This window comes from Lichenostomus cassidix, chromosome 3, assembly GCF_008360975.1.
Source record: "Lichenostomus cassidix isolate B80296 chromosome 3, HeHo_3.0, whole genome shotgun sequence".
Classification (NCBI taxonomy): Eukaryota; Metazoa; Chordata; class Aves; order Passeriformes; family Meliphagidae; genus Lichenostomus; species Lichenostomus cassidix.
Genome location: NC_139483.1, coordinates 63,081,617 through 63,097,528, shown reverse-complemented (window position 1 = coordinate 63,097,528; position 15,912 = coordinate 63,081,617). Strand labels below are relative to the sequence as shown.

General features: G+C 36.2%; 1 protein-coding gene across 1 annotated transcript in view; it reads right to left on the bottom strand.

Moving 5' to 3' along the window:
• Positions 1 to 15,912, bottom strand: part of MAN1A1 (mannosidase alpha class 1A member 1) — a 142,552-nt gene that overhangs the window by 81,657 nt on the left and 44,983 nt on the right. The window contains exons 3-4 of the mRNA XM_085056086.1: positions 13,977 to 14,092; positions 3,447 to 3,527 (exon numbers count right to left, since the gene is read on the bottom strand). Of these exons, the coding sequence (XP_084912212.1) occupies positions 3,447 to 3,527; positions 13,977 to 14,092 (197 nt within the window). The remainder of the gene's footprint in view (positions 1 to 3,446; positions 3,528 to 13,976; positions 14,093 to 15,912) is intronic.

The following is a 15,912-nucleotide window of genomic DNA, read 5'->3' as shown; positions in this document are numbered from 1 at the left end:
AGTTAACAAATTATCTCCTTATACGACTACACTTGGAAGTGTAAATATCTGGGCCTGCAGAACAGGGAATTTTGCTGCATGCAATACTCCTGACCCTTGGAATACCAGAATTTAACATCAAACTAGTAAGTACAGCAAGGCAGTTGTGAAACAAAATTCTCCCTTACATTTTATTTTTCATTTCAAAACCAAAAGACTACTTAGAAGAGGAATCACATGTCTGGTAATTATTCCAAATTTAATTTAAACAAAATGATCAAGAAAGTTTGATTTAATTTAAACAAAATGATCAAGAAAGTTTGATTTAATTTAAACAAAAAGATCAAGAAAGTTTGAAAAAAAAAATCTGTCCCAGTCCTATGGGATAAATCTATCGTATTACAGTTTCCTAAAAATACTTTCATAAACAAATAATTTTTAATACTAGCAGTGTTTTTAAGGAGCCAGGCTCATTTTTAATGATACTTTACATCCAGTGACTTATGGAAAAATACCAAGGAAAGCATTCACATGCGATATTACTATTACGGACTTAAAAACCAAAGGAAATAAAGAAAGCAAACTGAACCAAAAAAAAAAGAACAGCACTTAAACAGTTACCCATCTTAAAATCAAGTTTTCTGATATTTGTTGCTATTTTACAAATGAAGTTGGTATATGACTGAAACTCCTTCTGGTTTGATTTTTTTTCACTGTTACCACAGTGAAAAAAAAAGCAAATGATATTTCTAGCACTTTATAATGTTTCATATTGATTCTAGTAAGCTAGAAATTGTAGGAATTTTAATAGAAAGTGTCTCATAGCTCTATTTGCAAGTGAGCAGCACATATAGTTACCAAGAGGTAAACTATTCAATTTTTTCATTTTAGAATGATTCACATTGGTGACTTTATCTAAATGAACTATTATGTGAACAGGATGTTTTAGGAACTACTCAGTATGATAGGATATTCTTTAATCATGATTAGTTAGACTTACAAATGATTATGAAACATACAATGTGTTGCAGCTTTGGATCATTACCCATGGAAATGTAATTCAGAAGTACAAACAATAATTATTTCCATCACTCCTTCTACCAAAACATAGTTTTCTTTAATTAGAATATTGATAAGCGAACACAGCAAATATAAGTTTTTTAATAGTTAATCTGATAAAGAATTAATTGAGCTTTTAACTGAGCAAATTTAATCCTCCAAGCAGTGTGCATACAGATTGTGCCACCTCTTTAGGAACACCTACTCATATAATGGAGTAACAGATTATTAAATACATATTTCCTATGGTGGCAGCCAGCCTCTGGGGCCCTCAGGCCTTTCCACACCTCTCAGCAGCAGCAGGGAAGGACAGACCCACATAACATGGGAAAACTTCACCATGCTGCATCCCATTCCTTCCATGGGCAGAGGCTGGCTATTGCTTCAGCATCTCGGATTTAGGAGAGAAATTGTGAAATTTCCCTAAATCTGGTAAAGGCAGTGCATGCTGAATTGCACTCTCTAAGCCACCAGGACAATTGTTTAGGGACATCATTCTGCCCTGGGCAGCAGATGCTCAACAGAGTGTGTGAGAATCAGTGGCAAGCATGGACAATGCCTTTCCTGGCCTGCAAGAGCTTGGCACCCTCCTTAATCATACATCTCCTCTGTGTGTAAGTGCCCATTTTACTTTCATTACTGAGTCTGTCATTTTTAGAATGGGCACTAGCATCCATTATCACCAAAATTCCACTGCAAAGAGCTCCACTTAATTATCCATCGTGTGAAACATTTTCTTTTGCTTCAGATGTCTCCTCATTTCATTTGTGCAAGAGTTTTACTGGACCATGAGTGCTGCCTATCAATCCATCTGAAGAGGTGGTGGTAAAACTGCCTCTCTGAGGATGAAGGAATGGTTGAGAGGCCACAACTAGGTGTTATTTAGGAGAAATTAGACACACTGATTGAAAGTGAGACTGCACATTAAGAGACACAGGATATGAACCATCAACATATATATGGAATCACCAGCACTGATGACAAATGGTTCAGGCATTTCTTGGCAGACAAACTGCCACTCAATGTAAAGGCCCATGAGCACTCATCTACCAGCTCGTTGTCTGCCAAGAGATATCCTCTACTTTTGTCAGAGCTCGTTAATTAAAGTGTACCAATAGGTTATGCTGGAAAAGTCCACACCTGTTTGCCAAGTAGATCTCCAGTGAAAAGAGGTGAAACATAAGTAAAACAATATTTAGCAAAGATCCAGAAGCCAGCTCCCAAGCACCTCTCAGTTTTTTTCATTACTGTTAAGTGTCTGACTGCATTTTCCCCACCAAAAATTAGAAGACAATTAAAATACTAAAACCTGTGTATTTTAAGACATGAATGTATTTTCAATATCATCTACACTCAGCACTGGACCTGGGGAAATAAGTAGGTAAGAATAGTTAAGGCATAAAAGTGTCAGAGGAATATTGTCTCCTTATAACTGCTTTGTCAGGTACGTGACCCAATAGTGCCTGCTAAGACAGCTTTAACATAACAATAAATTTTAACAAAAATCATCATGCACACCCATAAAATTTCAGTAACTTAAAGTGACAGGTTCAGAACAGAGCTCTACCTAGTATTTAGGAAATTTACTTATGAAACAAATTAACTTCCTTGGGTTTGTGGAGTTTCTACCAGTAACTGCTTTGGATTTAAGGAACGATAAATTCAACTTATGGTTAAAGAGAATTAACTTGTGTAATCCTGCAGTAAAATACTACTATAATCCAGAGACAGAAACAAGAATTTAAACTAGTATGAATAAAGTGCCAAGCTAAAACTTTAAAATATCACTGTATGAGTCACTTAAAATTGTACCTGTGAATCTTTTGGCATTCTCCAAAAATATTACATAAGTAATTGCATTTGGACAGAGCTCTAAGATGAAAATGCACCTTCATTCTCTCCAGAAACCATGACAGGCAATAGAGATTAATGGGCTGTTACTGCTTTAAAGATATTCACATGTATTGGATAACAGTTACCTTTTCATTCTTAACACGTCTTTTCCACATGAGTTGAAGCTTCAGGTTCAGGAAGGCAAACAGAAGTAGGGGTTTAAATAAGTTCAAGGATATACCTGTAATCCATTTGGGAAGCAGGAAGCTGATGCACCAAATGTACCACGATGATGGAATAGGAACTCTGTGATTACCCAACCTAGCATGAAGCCCAGTAAGATGTACTGGGTGTTGTTCCAACCTGAATATCATTTAACACTTAAATGAATTTATAGCTTTTGGAATTATACAAAGCAACAGTAATAGTAGCAAGAGAGTCATTGGACTGGTCTCTGCTGTAAAGCCATTTTCAGAGTTTTAAACAAGTTTAACTCAGATAAATAAAATTATTAAACTTAAATTTAATTACTTATCTAGATGATATGTCAGATAAATCATGTGGAAATATCTTACTTCTTCTCCTGAAAGATAGTAAGCTGAAAGGAGTCCACCGACGAAACGAATGTTCACTTCAAATACGGAAATTTCAGCATTCTGTTGAAATAAACACAGATTTATTTCTATAGAGGTTTGTTTATATGTGCATATATATACACACACAAATACACAGGTATTAAGGCACAACAGCTGTAAACAGCAAAACACAGAACATGTAGGGAAGGCCAACATAAGAATTTAAAGCATTTCTTTCTCTTCCTCATTTTAACAAAATATCTTCTCCATTACCCTCATCCTGCTCAACGTTTCACCTCTTCTGTTTGGATATAAGGCTTTCTCTAAATCCACATATCTAAGTACTTCATTGCAGATGATTCAGTATTCTCCCAAAAAGGGTTCTTGGATCATATGTCCCACACTACCTCCCATCACACCATCTCAGCTAGATCAGACTTGATCAGAATGTCCTATCAAGTTTTCCTACTTCAGTCTAAATGCAGCTTATTGTAAAAAAGAAGGTAACATTAGAATGAGTTAATGACATGCTCCTGATAAAAATGTAATCATTATGTGTATTCACAAGGAAGCAGATGATCTTCCACTATTACAGTGACAGCCCTTCCCAAGCTGGTGTGGTCTTTACCAGTGATAAAGGCTAGGTCCAGTTCAGTGTCTATCTCAAAACTCAAAGCACATTCTTCCCTGCCTTTTGAAATTCAAACATAAATGAGGAATCTGAGTCTCATGATCACTACATGCTTTTGTTCTTTATTAGATCAATTCTAATTTTACCAGAACACATAATATTCAATCCACTCGACATATTGATTTAAGAAGCTGATCTGGTGAAGTTTCTTAATTTTTGCTTTTTTATATAATGCTACTTTTTATATTTTTGTATTTCTGCAGAAAAATGGTACCCAGCTGTCAATCATCTAAAATTTTGGGCACATAAATAAGGAGTTTGACTTTCACCTGTTCTGGGTTGCTCGTGCTTCTACTGCGTCATTTTTCCATTTTCTATTTGCCGACACACACTATAGCTGCATTTGATATAGATCAATGCATGGTGGAGATGAGAGATTTTCTTCTGAAAGGCTTTCTGGCGTTTTTCATTCAGCTACATTTTGGGCTTTTCCAGTATCAGTTTACGTGAGAGGGAAGAAGTCACTCCCTGTTTTCTATGGATTTTAAATTGTAGTAATCTGCCTTTACAGAAAACAAACAAACAAACAAACAAACCAGCACTAGGCTTCTTATTATAAATATTACTTCATGCTTTTCAGTTTGCAAGGTGCTCTGATTAAGAAAAGATATCTGGACACATTGGAGAGTTGGTGAGGTTTTTTGTAAATTGTAAAGGTACAGGCTTCAAAACACACTATCAGACTTGCTACAATACTAGTTGGTTTACATTCAGGAATTTAACTCTTCTCTAAAATCTATTCTGCACTTCCTCCTCTAAAAAGTGAGGATATAATTTCACTCAGAATTACTTTGATTAATACATAATTCATATAATATATACAGGTGTTCCTGTATAGTTTTTTTAATACATGAGCACAATTCAAAGGGGCTGACAAAGTAAAGCCATCACACACCTCTGCCTCATGAAAACTCAGACTGGCATCATGTATTAAGACTGCAAAGTTGCCTTGCTGTCTTGCAGTGTTCAGAACATAACACTTTTTCAAGTTTATTTTGAGTATTCTAGAAATCTCCAGTTTCTCCTCTGTCACTGCTCTCCCAATACTGGTCCTCTCTTATTAATTCCAAAAGAAACTACAAAGTTTAATTTCTGCAGCTTAATTTCTGTTTCCAAAATTTCTGGTTTTTTTCAAAATTTGATATTTCTCTTTCCAAGTGTCCAGTCACAGTCTCACTGAATGCAGCAGTAAGGCAAATGGAAACAGGTATTCACCTCAACTTTAACATTTCTGTGCGTGCTTTTTTATTATGCCATGATCCACATTAAACCTGGGGAGGTGGATATAAAAACATTTAAATCCTCAAGAAATCTGAACTAACTAGGTGATGCATCTGTTCACCTGCTAAGCAGGCTACCTGTGTAGGAACTCTACATTACATGTACATTAAATGCAGAAGTCCACCTTAGAATCCAACATGTAAGACAACTAGTAGAGAACTGATTTGACTTAAAGACTGATCTGACCTGATCTGACTGAAGAAAGGATGATTAAATGAGTGAAAGGGGTGGCTTCTCTTCCCTGGAGATTGAGCTAGCTGAAACTCCTATGAATAGTATGAGAATATGAATATGTGAACCTTCTTCAGAAGTTCAGGTTCTTTCCATTTCAATCCTGAGCCTCAGCATGTCAAGTACTTTTCTTTCATGTGGGAAGGTTGAAGCTGTAAGGAGGTAGGTGTCAGATGAAGAAATGAGTTAATCAGATATCCCAGACACTTGTGTTTCCTTTGAGAACTGAATTAAATTACTTTTTGATTTTCAATTGCTCGAAGTAAATTGAGCGGTGTATGACCTGAATATTTTGTCTCCAGAACCTTACATTCTGCCTTTCTGGATATAATGTGACCACTAAACTCACAAAACCATTGCTATCTTTCAAGAAGTGCAAAGGCCCTTTAAGGAAGAGTCAGGATGTGTGCACTGACATCTGCTTCTGGAAATCAGTTACAGACAAGAAGACTACTGGGAAGTAAAGTAAATAAAGGTTTTACTGTTGAGCCACAAAGATTAATTGCCCTGTAATATTGAACATATGTTGAAGGGGTGATTAGTTAGGACATTTCTTGAAGGCAACCATTGTTCTAATATTATCAGATTCCCAATAGGTCACTTGAACCTCTGAACCTTCATTTGAAATCCTTGCCTCTTACCAAAATCTTTATGCAAGTCACTGAAGCAGACAAACACTGAGACAGACGTGTCATTAATGGTAGATTTGAAAGCTGTATGCCTAATATATAGTTACTCTTAAACTCATTGTATCGGGTTAGTAATATTCTCAGCACAGAAATTACAGCAATTTCCAAAACAGTTAAAGTTTTATAATTTCATATCAAAGAAACATCTCTACATGGAAAGTGTGTGTGAAGAAGTAGTCTGATAAGAAAAATGAACTTGTCCTAAAAGTAGATTTTGGCTACCCCAACTTTACCCTTCTTTCTGGTTTGATTTTTAAAATTTTTTTATGACACAATAAAGATGTCACACCCTGATCATCACTCTCTTTTCATATTTTTAATCATCCACATATAGTTTGCACAAATGTCTGTATATTTCTACTCAGCAGTCAAATCCTAAGTAAGCAATACTATTTTCTATTTTGCTCTCAGATCCAGCTGTACATAAATACCTTATGATCCATTTAACAGCACCAAAATAAAAAAACTTTCATCTGAACTTCCCAAAATTTCTACTTCACCTTCTGTAGAGGTGAGACGTATTTTTTTATTTCAAATTTAGCCTTTTCCTTCAAACAGTCATTGTATCACTTACATAGCAAGTCTGAGAAGTGGCTGAACTAATTCTATTATATCTAATGGAAATTCTGGAAGGCAAAGTGACTGGAAGTGTTTATTTCAAGATGACTATGATATTCCTTTTTTAAGGTCCCAAGTGTAAAGAGAGCTCTGAACAATTGAAAAAGTACAGTTTCTAATTTTATGGTCTTTACATTTGTACTCTAATTAGACTGCATGGCCATGTGCTCTGTATGAACAGATTTGTTAGTACACATCTGTGCTACCAGCTTATTGTTTCTATGCAATATCAGCTTGAAACTTGGAAACAACATTTGTGTTTTACTTCCAGGGTTCTTTTGTTAATTGATGAATGCAAGTTTCTCATCTTATATTTATTCAGTAATTTGTCATTTACTATTGGCACTATAAATGGAATAGTCCAAGTACTATTAAAAAGATCCAGAGAAACTGGGACTTCTGCTCACTGTACTTGAGAAAAAAATAGAAAACAACAAGCAACATATGAATCCAATATGTAGTGCAAGAGCAAAACTGTGACAACTTTCTGGAATTTCACCTGGTTTCCTTGATTAGCTTCTAAAGACAAAATTATTTTGACAAAGATATATAACATACTTGACACTGGTGGCTAGACAATTAACACCAAAGTCATGTTAAAATGGGGGGGGTTAAGCAAAAGAAGAACCATAGCTCAGAAACACTCAAGACACTGGAGAACATTACAGATATATCTAGTAAACCTATTATACTGATTCATTTTAAAGAAAGAGAGACTGACAATACCTTAGGAAGACCCATCTTCAAAAACTAACAAATACAACTAAACGAGGAGGGGCCAGGCGGAATAAAATGCCAAGATTTATATAGTTAGCTTGTGTTACTCTGCATTTCTGTTTTATTTGCAAACCTATGACAGGGAAAATTTGATCCCAGCTGCATCTCACCACATGACTTCCCTCACCCTTATGTAAACCAGAGGATTAAAACTACAACTGATAAACTACTGAGGCTTCAAACAGCTGCTATTGAATTTATTATTGACAGCACTGTTCAGACAACAAACTACTGTCAGCTGGGCTCTCCTGAAGGCCTTTGCCTATTGAACTCCTCCAGCTTCCCAAAAATCAGTAGTCACATCCTTCTGGAACACTTCCTTGATGCATCTCGTTCCGGTTAATCTTCCTCTCCACAATTCACAGACCAAGGCCAAAACAATTTCCGTCTGTATTTTCTCATGGGAAATCACCCTTGCTTATAAACACAACATTTGAAACATAACCCAATTTTATTTATCCAGTGTTAGGTTCCACCTGGCACCAGCAGCACTAGTTACATGTTCTGCCATTTAACATTTAACTGGAGAAAATACTTTGTGCTCTTTACACAGATGAATGTATTCCCAATAATCAAGCCACCTCAATTTATATTTGATAAAGATCTTGCTCTCTTAGTTTTTATAAAGATAATAAAAATAATGCCACAAATCCTACCAAATAATTTGTTTCAGTCTTCTCTGTTGCACATATTCCTTCCAAAACTTTCTTTCCTTTGGTTGAATAGAACTTCAGTTCCCTCATCTGCATTTCCATCTATTGCTCCTATGTACAAGGAATATAGCGACTCCCCCCACGCACACACCATGGCAAGCAGCCCATATCCTGCAGTTTAACAAGCTGTGCAAGAGAGCACCAGGGATCCTATACTGAACAATGCTGAATAATGTGTATAATTCTAGACTAAAAAGTGGACACAAAGGGCCCACATTTCCTGTGAAATGAGATGAACTTGTAATTATTATTACTATTAAATAATAATATTCCCCTGTTGAAGCACAAAGGTTGGGAACAGCAACAAATCTTAGCATTTTCAAGCAGCCCAGGAAGCATGATAAAACCTTGGATAGTACTACAATAGTTCACTTTCAACTATTGGAATTAAACAAGACTTTAATTACTTGCAATTGTGGGGAAAACAGTTTCATTCATATTCCACAAATGAAACTTAGCAGCTTGCTAAAATATTCAGTTCCCAAAGACATGGGAAACAATCTTAGCAACCTTTTTATCACAAGTGTCAAAGGCTGGTTATTGCACAACATGTTATTTAACCTTGCTGAAGTCCCCGCATGGCAAACTGCAAGATCTTCAACAGACACGAAACTAAAATTGCTACTGAAGGCATTAATGAACTCTAGCAGCAAAAGGACTGCTTTTAGTAATGAATTTTCAGGATCTCCATTTAGCCCATCAAAATAGGTTCTTACACATAATCAAAACAAAATCACGTCACTTTGAAGTCTGGCATTTAGAGTGTACTAGCAAGTTATGTGGCAAACTAGTAATCAAATAGCCCCACAAAATAAAGAACCATTTTCAACTGCTGGCTTTCTTAAGATTTCCTTCAGACCCATTATACGTTTACTCACACCTCCCACACAACTTTTTTTTTTCTTTTTTTTCAGATGGGGAAGCTACTCTGTTCCAAATTGTTGTATTAGGAAACTTTCTGATTTTCTCACTTGAAGAGGAAAAAACAAGAAGAATGAAGAGCCAAAAAACTATAATGTTCCAAGTCAGAACACTAGGTTGTGGACTGTTAAATACAATTACAAGTCAATCATAAAACCTACAGTTTGAGTGTAGTAGGATTTAGATTTCTAAATGCTGAAGTTTGAAATAAGCAAACTGAAGTCTGAAAGTCTGTCCTGTTACTGACTGCAACACCCAGATAGAGCTGACCCAATGATAAATGCTGGAAGCCTTATTATTTATAGATGCAAATAATATTTGCAATTCTGGGATCTTGGAAAGAGGGTATGTTAGTCTATACATGACAGTAGAGAAAAAACCATAACTTCAAGTTTCTCTGCTTTTTCCAGTTCTTCTCCTGTTCCCAAGCAGTAGACATATCACACACAAAACTTCTACGTTGCATGAAGCTGCTGACAAAACCTCTTTAAAGACACTCAGATTTGCTGAGCTAAGCACAAAGATGAAAATCAGAACTGGTAAGTTATCCTTCAACCCTCAAAAGTGGCTTATAAGATCAGATACAGTGACTGACTGTTCTCTGTAAACAGTTTTGCTTCAGAGCATTGGTAGGACACAAGACTGAGGGTACCCTTACCTTCTTACTCATTCCATTCTCTTTATTCAGTTCTTCAATTCATTAGTATCTCTCTATCTCTGAGAGCAAATAATTAAATGCTCTTCATACTTTTCCCGTTTCCCAACATATGTGTGGCTTTCTGCTCCATACCCTCTTCCCATTCTGATCCTGTCTGGCTATATTTACATCAGACAGCAATCAGTGGGTCAAGGTATGAATTCAAGCCCTGTCTCATGTACAGTTTGATTGCTAGCACCTTCTGCTCTTGGTGTGGGCCCCTGTTGTCCCAGTCAATGTCCACACATGCTTTAGGACACCATGTAGGCCAAGGATTGCTTCCAGTAGCCAGTACATGGCTACTACACTGCCCTTTTGCAGGGATGGGATTTAGCAGGGCTGAAGATGAGGGGGACGGATCACTTAGTCACTCACCCTAAAGATATTGGGGTGTGTCTGGGTGCAGAAGCAGAGCACCATCAATTCCAATACTTAACAACTCCCAAACCTTCACTGCTGTGCCATGTGGCTCAGCTGCTGTACCACTGCTCCCTGACACCTGCCCCCTTCATTTGCCCCATTAAGATCCCTTTTCTTCTCTGTCTTCCCAAGCATGTATTCAATGTGATTTGGCTCTTGCACTGCAGAGACTGATAGCTTTTTTCCTCCCCAGTGTAAAGCAGAAGTGCGGTGGTGGTAGAGCAACTCCTTCAGAAAGCTCTGTGTGTGTGTGCAGCTTCTGAAACAAATAATAAAAAATAAGAGTGGAGGAGCAGGCAGCAGTGTGTAGTTGTAACTAGGAAACAGCCAAGCTCCCAAAAGATCCCATGAAAGACTGGTTCCCTTTTCTTCCCTTGTAACCTGCTGATACACAGCCCAGCCCAGTTGTTGCAGCCTTGGGCTGTGCACTGTGAAGAGATGTGTGCGCAGCCAAAGCCTTGGCTATATGAATTAGAAGGGCAAAGATAAATCCCCCAGAGAGATGAAGTGCCTTAACAGAGAACAGAGCACATATCTACAGTGCAAAGACCATGGATTTAGCCACTGCAAATGCCAGCTCTTTCCAAAGATACAAGTATGTCTACATCTCTTGTAATATTGACAGGATCAGAAAATGCAACTTAATTCCTGAAGGAATGGCTCTGTTTAGCTGAAACTTCAGCAAGGTTTCAAATACAAAAAATGTCAGCAGTTGTGACATAAAAAAGCTCCAAGCATTGCAGCATGGATATCTCAGTTATAAAATCACAGGGCTACCAGCTACAGCTGTAATGAAAATAGCCTAAGTGTGTTATACTCCAAAAGGGGAAGCTTCTAAATATATCCACTCACAAGCTTACTAAAACACACATTTGCCAAGAAAGTTGATTCTGACTTAACTAGAATTTTCCTTCAAAATCAAAACCCATCTTTGGAAAGGTAAAGAACCCTGACATCTAATTCAATGAACTGTGGGACTCAAATCTAACTCATAAAGAGATGTTGCCATTTCCCATTAAGTCATCTTTATTCCATAAATCCTTTCATATGGATAAACTAGATAAACTTTACAAAATGACATTAGGAAACTTTTATGATCAGCTGTTGAGAATGGTTTGAGCGCTGGCCAAATAGCTTGATGAGTATCTTCTAGAGTTTGTAAAATTTTCCTATATCCAGTTACATTGATATAGAACATAAGGAGAAAGACTGCTACAGAATAGTCACAGTTCTTTTTGTAAAGAACATCTTAAAGAAAATTAAAGATTTGAAAGACAGGGTTCTAGGCATAAATGGAGAGAAAAACTAATAGTATTTCTACCAATAAAGGCCAAATATGATGATTAAGCAGTTGCTGCCCAGGAAATGACCAGAAACATCAAACACAAGTTTACACTACTCACAAGAAATAACTCCTAAGGATATCTCAATGTATCAGTTATTCCAAATAAATCACTTTCATGGGACAAAGGTTTCTAAAACAGGAGCAAGTAAAAATGTACATAACATTATTGCAGAAAACATCAAGTAAGGCCTGATACATGATAAATGCTTAAACACAAACGAGAGCCGCTGTTCTTTAAACTGTAAGGTACACATACAAAACAGCATTTGAATCTAAACCCTATACTTAAGGTGGAAAACTAAACAAAAGTGCAAGTTGAGTAGCTTCCAACAACCCAGTCATTAAACAAACGGATATCCATTATTAAATTTGGTGTTACAGTTATTTATTTTAATTTCCTTGTTCCAGTTTGGGAAAATTCATCTACTTGCTGCTGATGCCAATATAAAATTCAATTACATACGATCATGAAGTATTATAAAATAATTTTGTGAGATGTTGAACTCCTGGCTGCTATTTACAGGAACATCAGTAACAACATACTATTACTGATGCATATCAGTGTTATTTGTAAAGTAGCTTTAGTAAATCTGCTCGACTGCTGCACTGACCAACTAATGGAATACAAAATTTCAGATGTTTTCTTAGCTTATAAGCATTACTGAATGAGCTGGTTAGTGGAATGTATTTTAATAAGGTTGGTAACCTTAAAACAAAAACAAAAAGACAAAAAGATTTTTTTGAAAGAGTGACTTACATATTTAATAACAGTCGAAGTTGCATTGAAGTGCGCAAATGCATTAAAAGGAGGAAATGTAGCCAATACCATCTACAAGTTTCCAGTACCAAGTACAGTCAGATTTATGTAAACCTGAAGATTTCTGTGCTAACAATATAAATCACTCTACAATGCTTCACAAAGTTTCAAGCAGAGCTCAGTGCCTCCTTTTAAGTGGAGTTTGTTATTTTCTGCTGTTTTATCCTTGTTTTTTAAACATCTTGATAATACCAAGCCAATAAGACAGGAATTTAGCATTACAAAAATACCTTTAGGAAAAAGAAATTCTTATGCACAAAATAAAGTTAGTATGTAATTCAGGCTTCTGACACAACACAGGAGCACTGTTCAATATGCTCTATTTACATTATAAATGTAAATACAAACGCATACTAAATTACTGCTTATATAAACCATGTAATATCCACTCTTATTAACTCCTTCTTAAAAGGATAATTAATTCTCAAGCATGGAAGAGAACCTAATTAAACCTGACTTTTGCATAACTTATTAGAAAGAGTACTTTGTTTTCAGAAAGCGTTTCTAACATTAAGCATGTCAACTACAAGAGCTTTTAAGTGCTCAGTGTACTGTGTCTACTTTACTACACTGATCAGAGGTGCTTCATCAGCTCTCTGTACCCAGCAATTACAAGAAATCCTCTGGCCCAGAAAAAAAAGAAAGAAAAAAAAATAAAAAAGACCAAACTCAGGACTTCTCAGTTTAATTGAAGAGGTTCCTGCCTGTTCAGGGCCTTTCTAGAATAAAAGCTTCAATAATGAACTTTGTCCTGAGCTGCATATTTGCCATTTAATAGGATGATTTGTTGTGAAGGAATAGGGTGATGCAGTTGTGAAGCTCTGATGCTCCATAAGACTGAAGCAGTTCAGTTGTGCCAACAGTTCAGCCTAACTTGTGATATTCAACTTTAATGGAATAGACAAAGGAACCTAAGTAGTATCTATGGCATCTACCTTTCTCTATACACAACTAAAATTTGCAGAAGACTTCACAAAGAGAAAAGGTAAAGGGTTCACATAATGAAAAAATAAATGCTTGAAGTATCCCAATTCTTCTATCCAGAAAAGCCGAAAAAGCTGTTTTTCACTTTATAGTGGCAAATACTCTATTTCCTTTTTCCTTCCTTCAGTCCAGCTCATTGCCTTTCATCTACCTAAATCTCTCTGATGGAAAAAGGGCATATCAGCAGAGCACTAAATTTCTTATGTTCCAGCTTCCTGCCTTTTTTTATCTATCAATGATCTAAATTCTGTGGCCTTGCATCATGTTTGTAATACTAGAACCTAGTCCTCAGTTGGCCCCTGGAGACTAAACAGAGCATTAAATGTTAATCAGCAATGCTGCTTACCACATTGAAATCCAAGTTTTTTTCAACCCACTCCTTGGCTTCCTTGAATTCCTCTTTCATTTGCATGATGTATAGTGTATCAAGGGCATCCACGATTGTTGCTCCTTGTATGTTACCTGAAATACATGAAAAGACAGTGATTAACTTTCCAACAGAAGACTTTTCAGTTAGATCTAATTAATTTAAATTAATTCTAATTTCAAAATCCAATTTCAATTAATCCAATTAAAAACTGGGTGCATAAGCATTCAAGTGGTAACTAGTAATTCCCAGCCTTAACTTTGATTCCCATGCCACAACACAACATCATAATATTTAAGTATTTCTTCCACTAATGAACTTTTGAAGAGCTGTTCTGATGCACAGCATTTTCAGCCATAATTTTGCATTTCAAAACACTGACAGAACAGTTCACTTTAAAATGACATAGGAACCAGTAAATCTCAGTAATTGAAAAAATCTTGTTTCTTCCAGTTTGGAATGAAAAAAACCCAGTTGCTTTTCTGTTTTTATACTCAATAATATACATAGAGCTCTAAGAACCTGGTAAGTACTGATCACATTTCAGTTAGGAAAGCACTTTAAGCAATTTTTCTGATACTGTGCATCACCATGTAATGTGCATGAGACAGCATTGGGGCAAAGTTGCTCACATGGATTTGTCAGCGCAGGAGGGGCTGCAAGGCACTGGATGTCAGAGCAAGTTCTGGTGGTCTGCAAAAGTGGCTCCCTTCTACCTCTGCCATGGAGATGGATAAGAGCTAGCCTTGACCTACCATTGCAAGATGAAATATCAATATGTTTGCTTTGGAATGGATTAAATGTTCATGGTCCTGTATTGAAAGGTTAATGCAGAGGGTGGGGTTCAAGAAAACACAGTCACTCAAAATACTTTCCTGCGCTTCCTTTAAATTTACCTTGACCTTTTCAAAACACCATTTTTGTCTAGGAAGAGTTTCAATTCCTCTTTACTGGATAATGTCAAAAATTCAATTTTGACCACTCTACTAAAATTTATATTTCTGAAGTTGGCCACCACAGTTTTCATAATGAATGGAAAACCACTGATATATTTTAGAGAAGACTCTGATATCGAAGTAAACATTTAGAATTACAAAATAATTTAGGTTGCAATCAACAGAGAAAGTCATTAGGTCCAATCCCTGTCTCCCTCAGCAGGGCTAATGAGTTAGGTGAATAGCTGACTACTCATTCAGGAATTGATTGCAGGGGGAATAACAAGATAGTAGCTACAACTAATTTTAAAAAACTTAATTATCATCTTGTCTCTAAAATACCTGATGAAAAAATAAACTTAATTTTGTAAACTTATCAAATATCAGGATTGAATTTTTCACATATAAGAAAGTAAACTACTATTTCAGTCAATTCCTGTGTTCACTGCCACCACAGGTTTCTGCTTTCACATGAAACAGAGAGGTGATTGAAGAGCTCTATATAGCAGGATTGACATCACTTTCTTAATTTAACCTTCCAGGTAGAAAATAATTTTCCATTTCCACCATCTTAAACAAAATAATATTTGAAGTTTTTATAACAGTTATTTGGTACATTTAACACAACCAGATGCTTTCTCTATTTTAGTGGCTGCTTATACTACCCGTTTTGGAATGTCACTTTCCTACTCTGAAGGAAGCAATCTCTATGTTTTCCCCCAGATATTCCACTAATAAAACTGCAGCATACTTTGGAAAGAACAACATAATATCCTCCCAGAGCTTATTCAGAGCTTGGCTGCCCTTCTCTAATAATAAAGAAAAAGTATTCCTTTAAACTTGGCTAAGCAACTTATATTTTTCCTGTGTTTATGAGAAAGTGAGAGTGGAGACTATGTAAAACTGCTAGAGGACATCTGCTCAAGAACACAACTGCAAAAGCTCTGGAGATGCCTAGTAACTCCCTACAACAAAAGCAG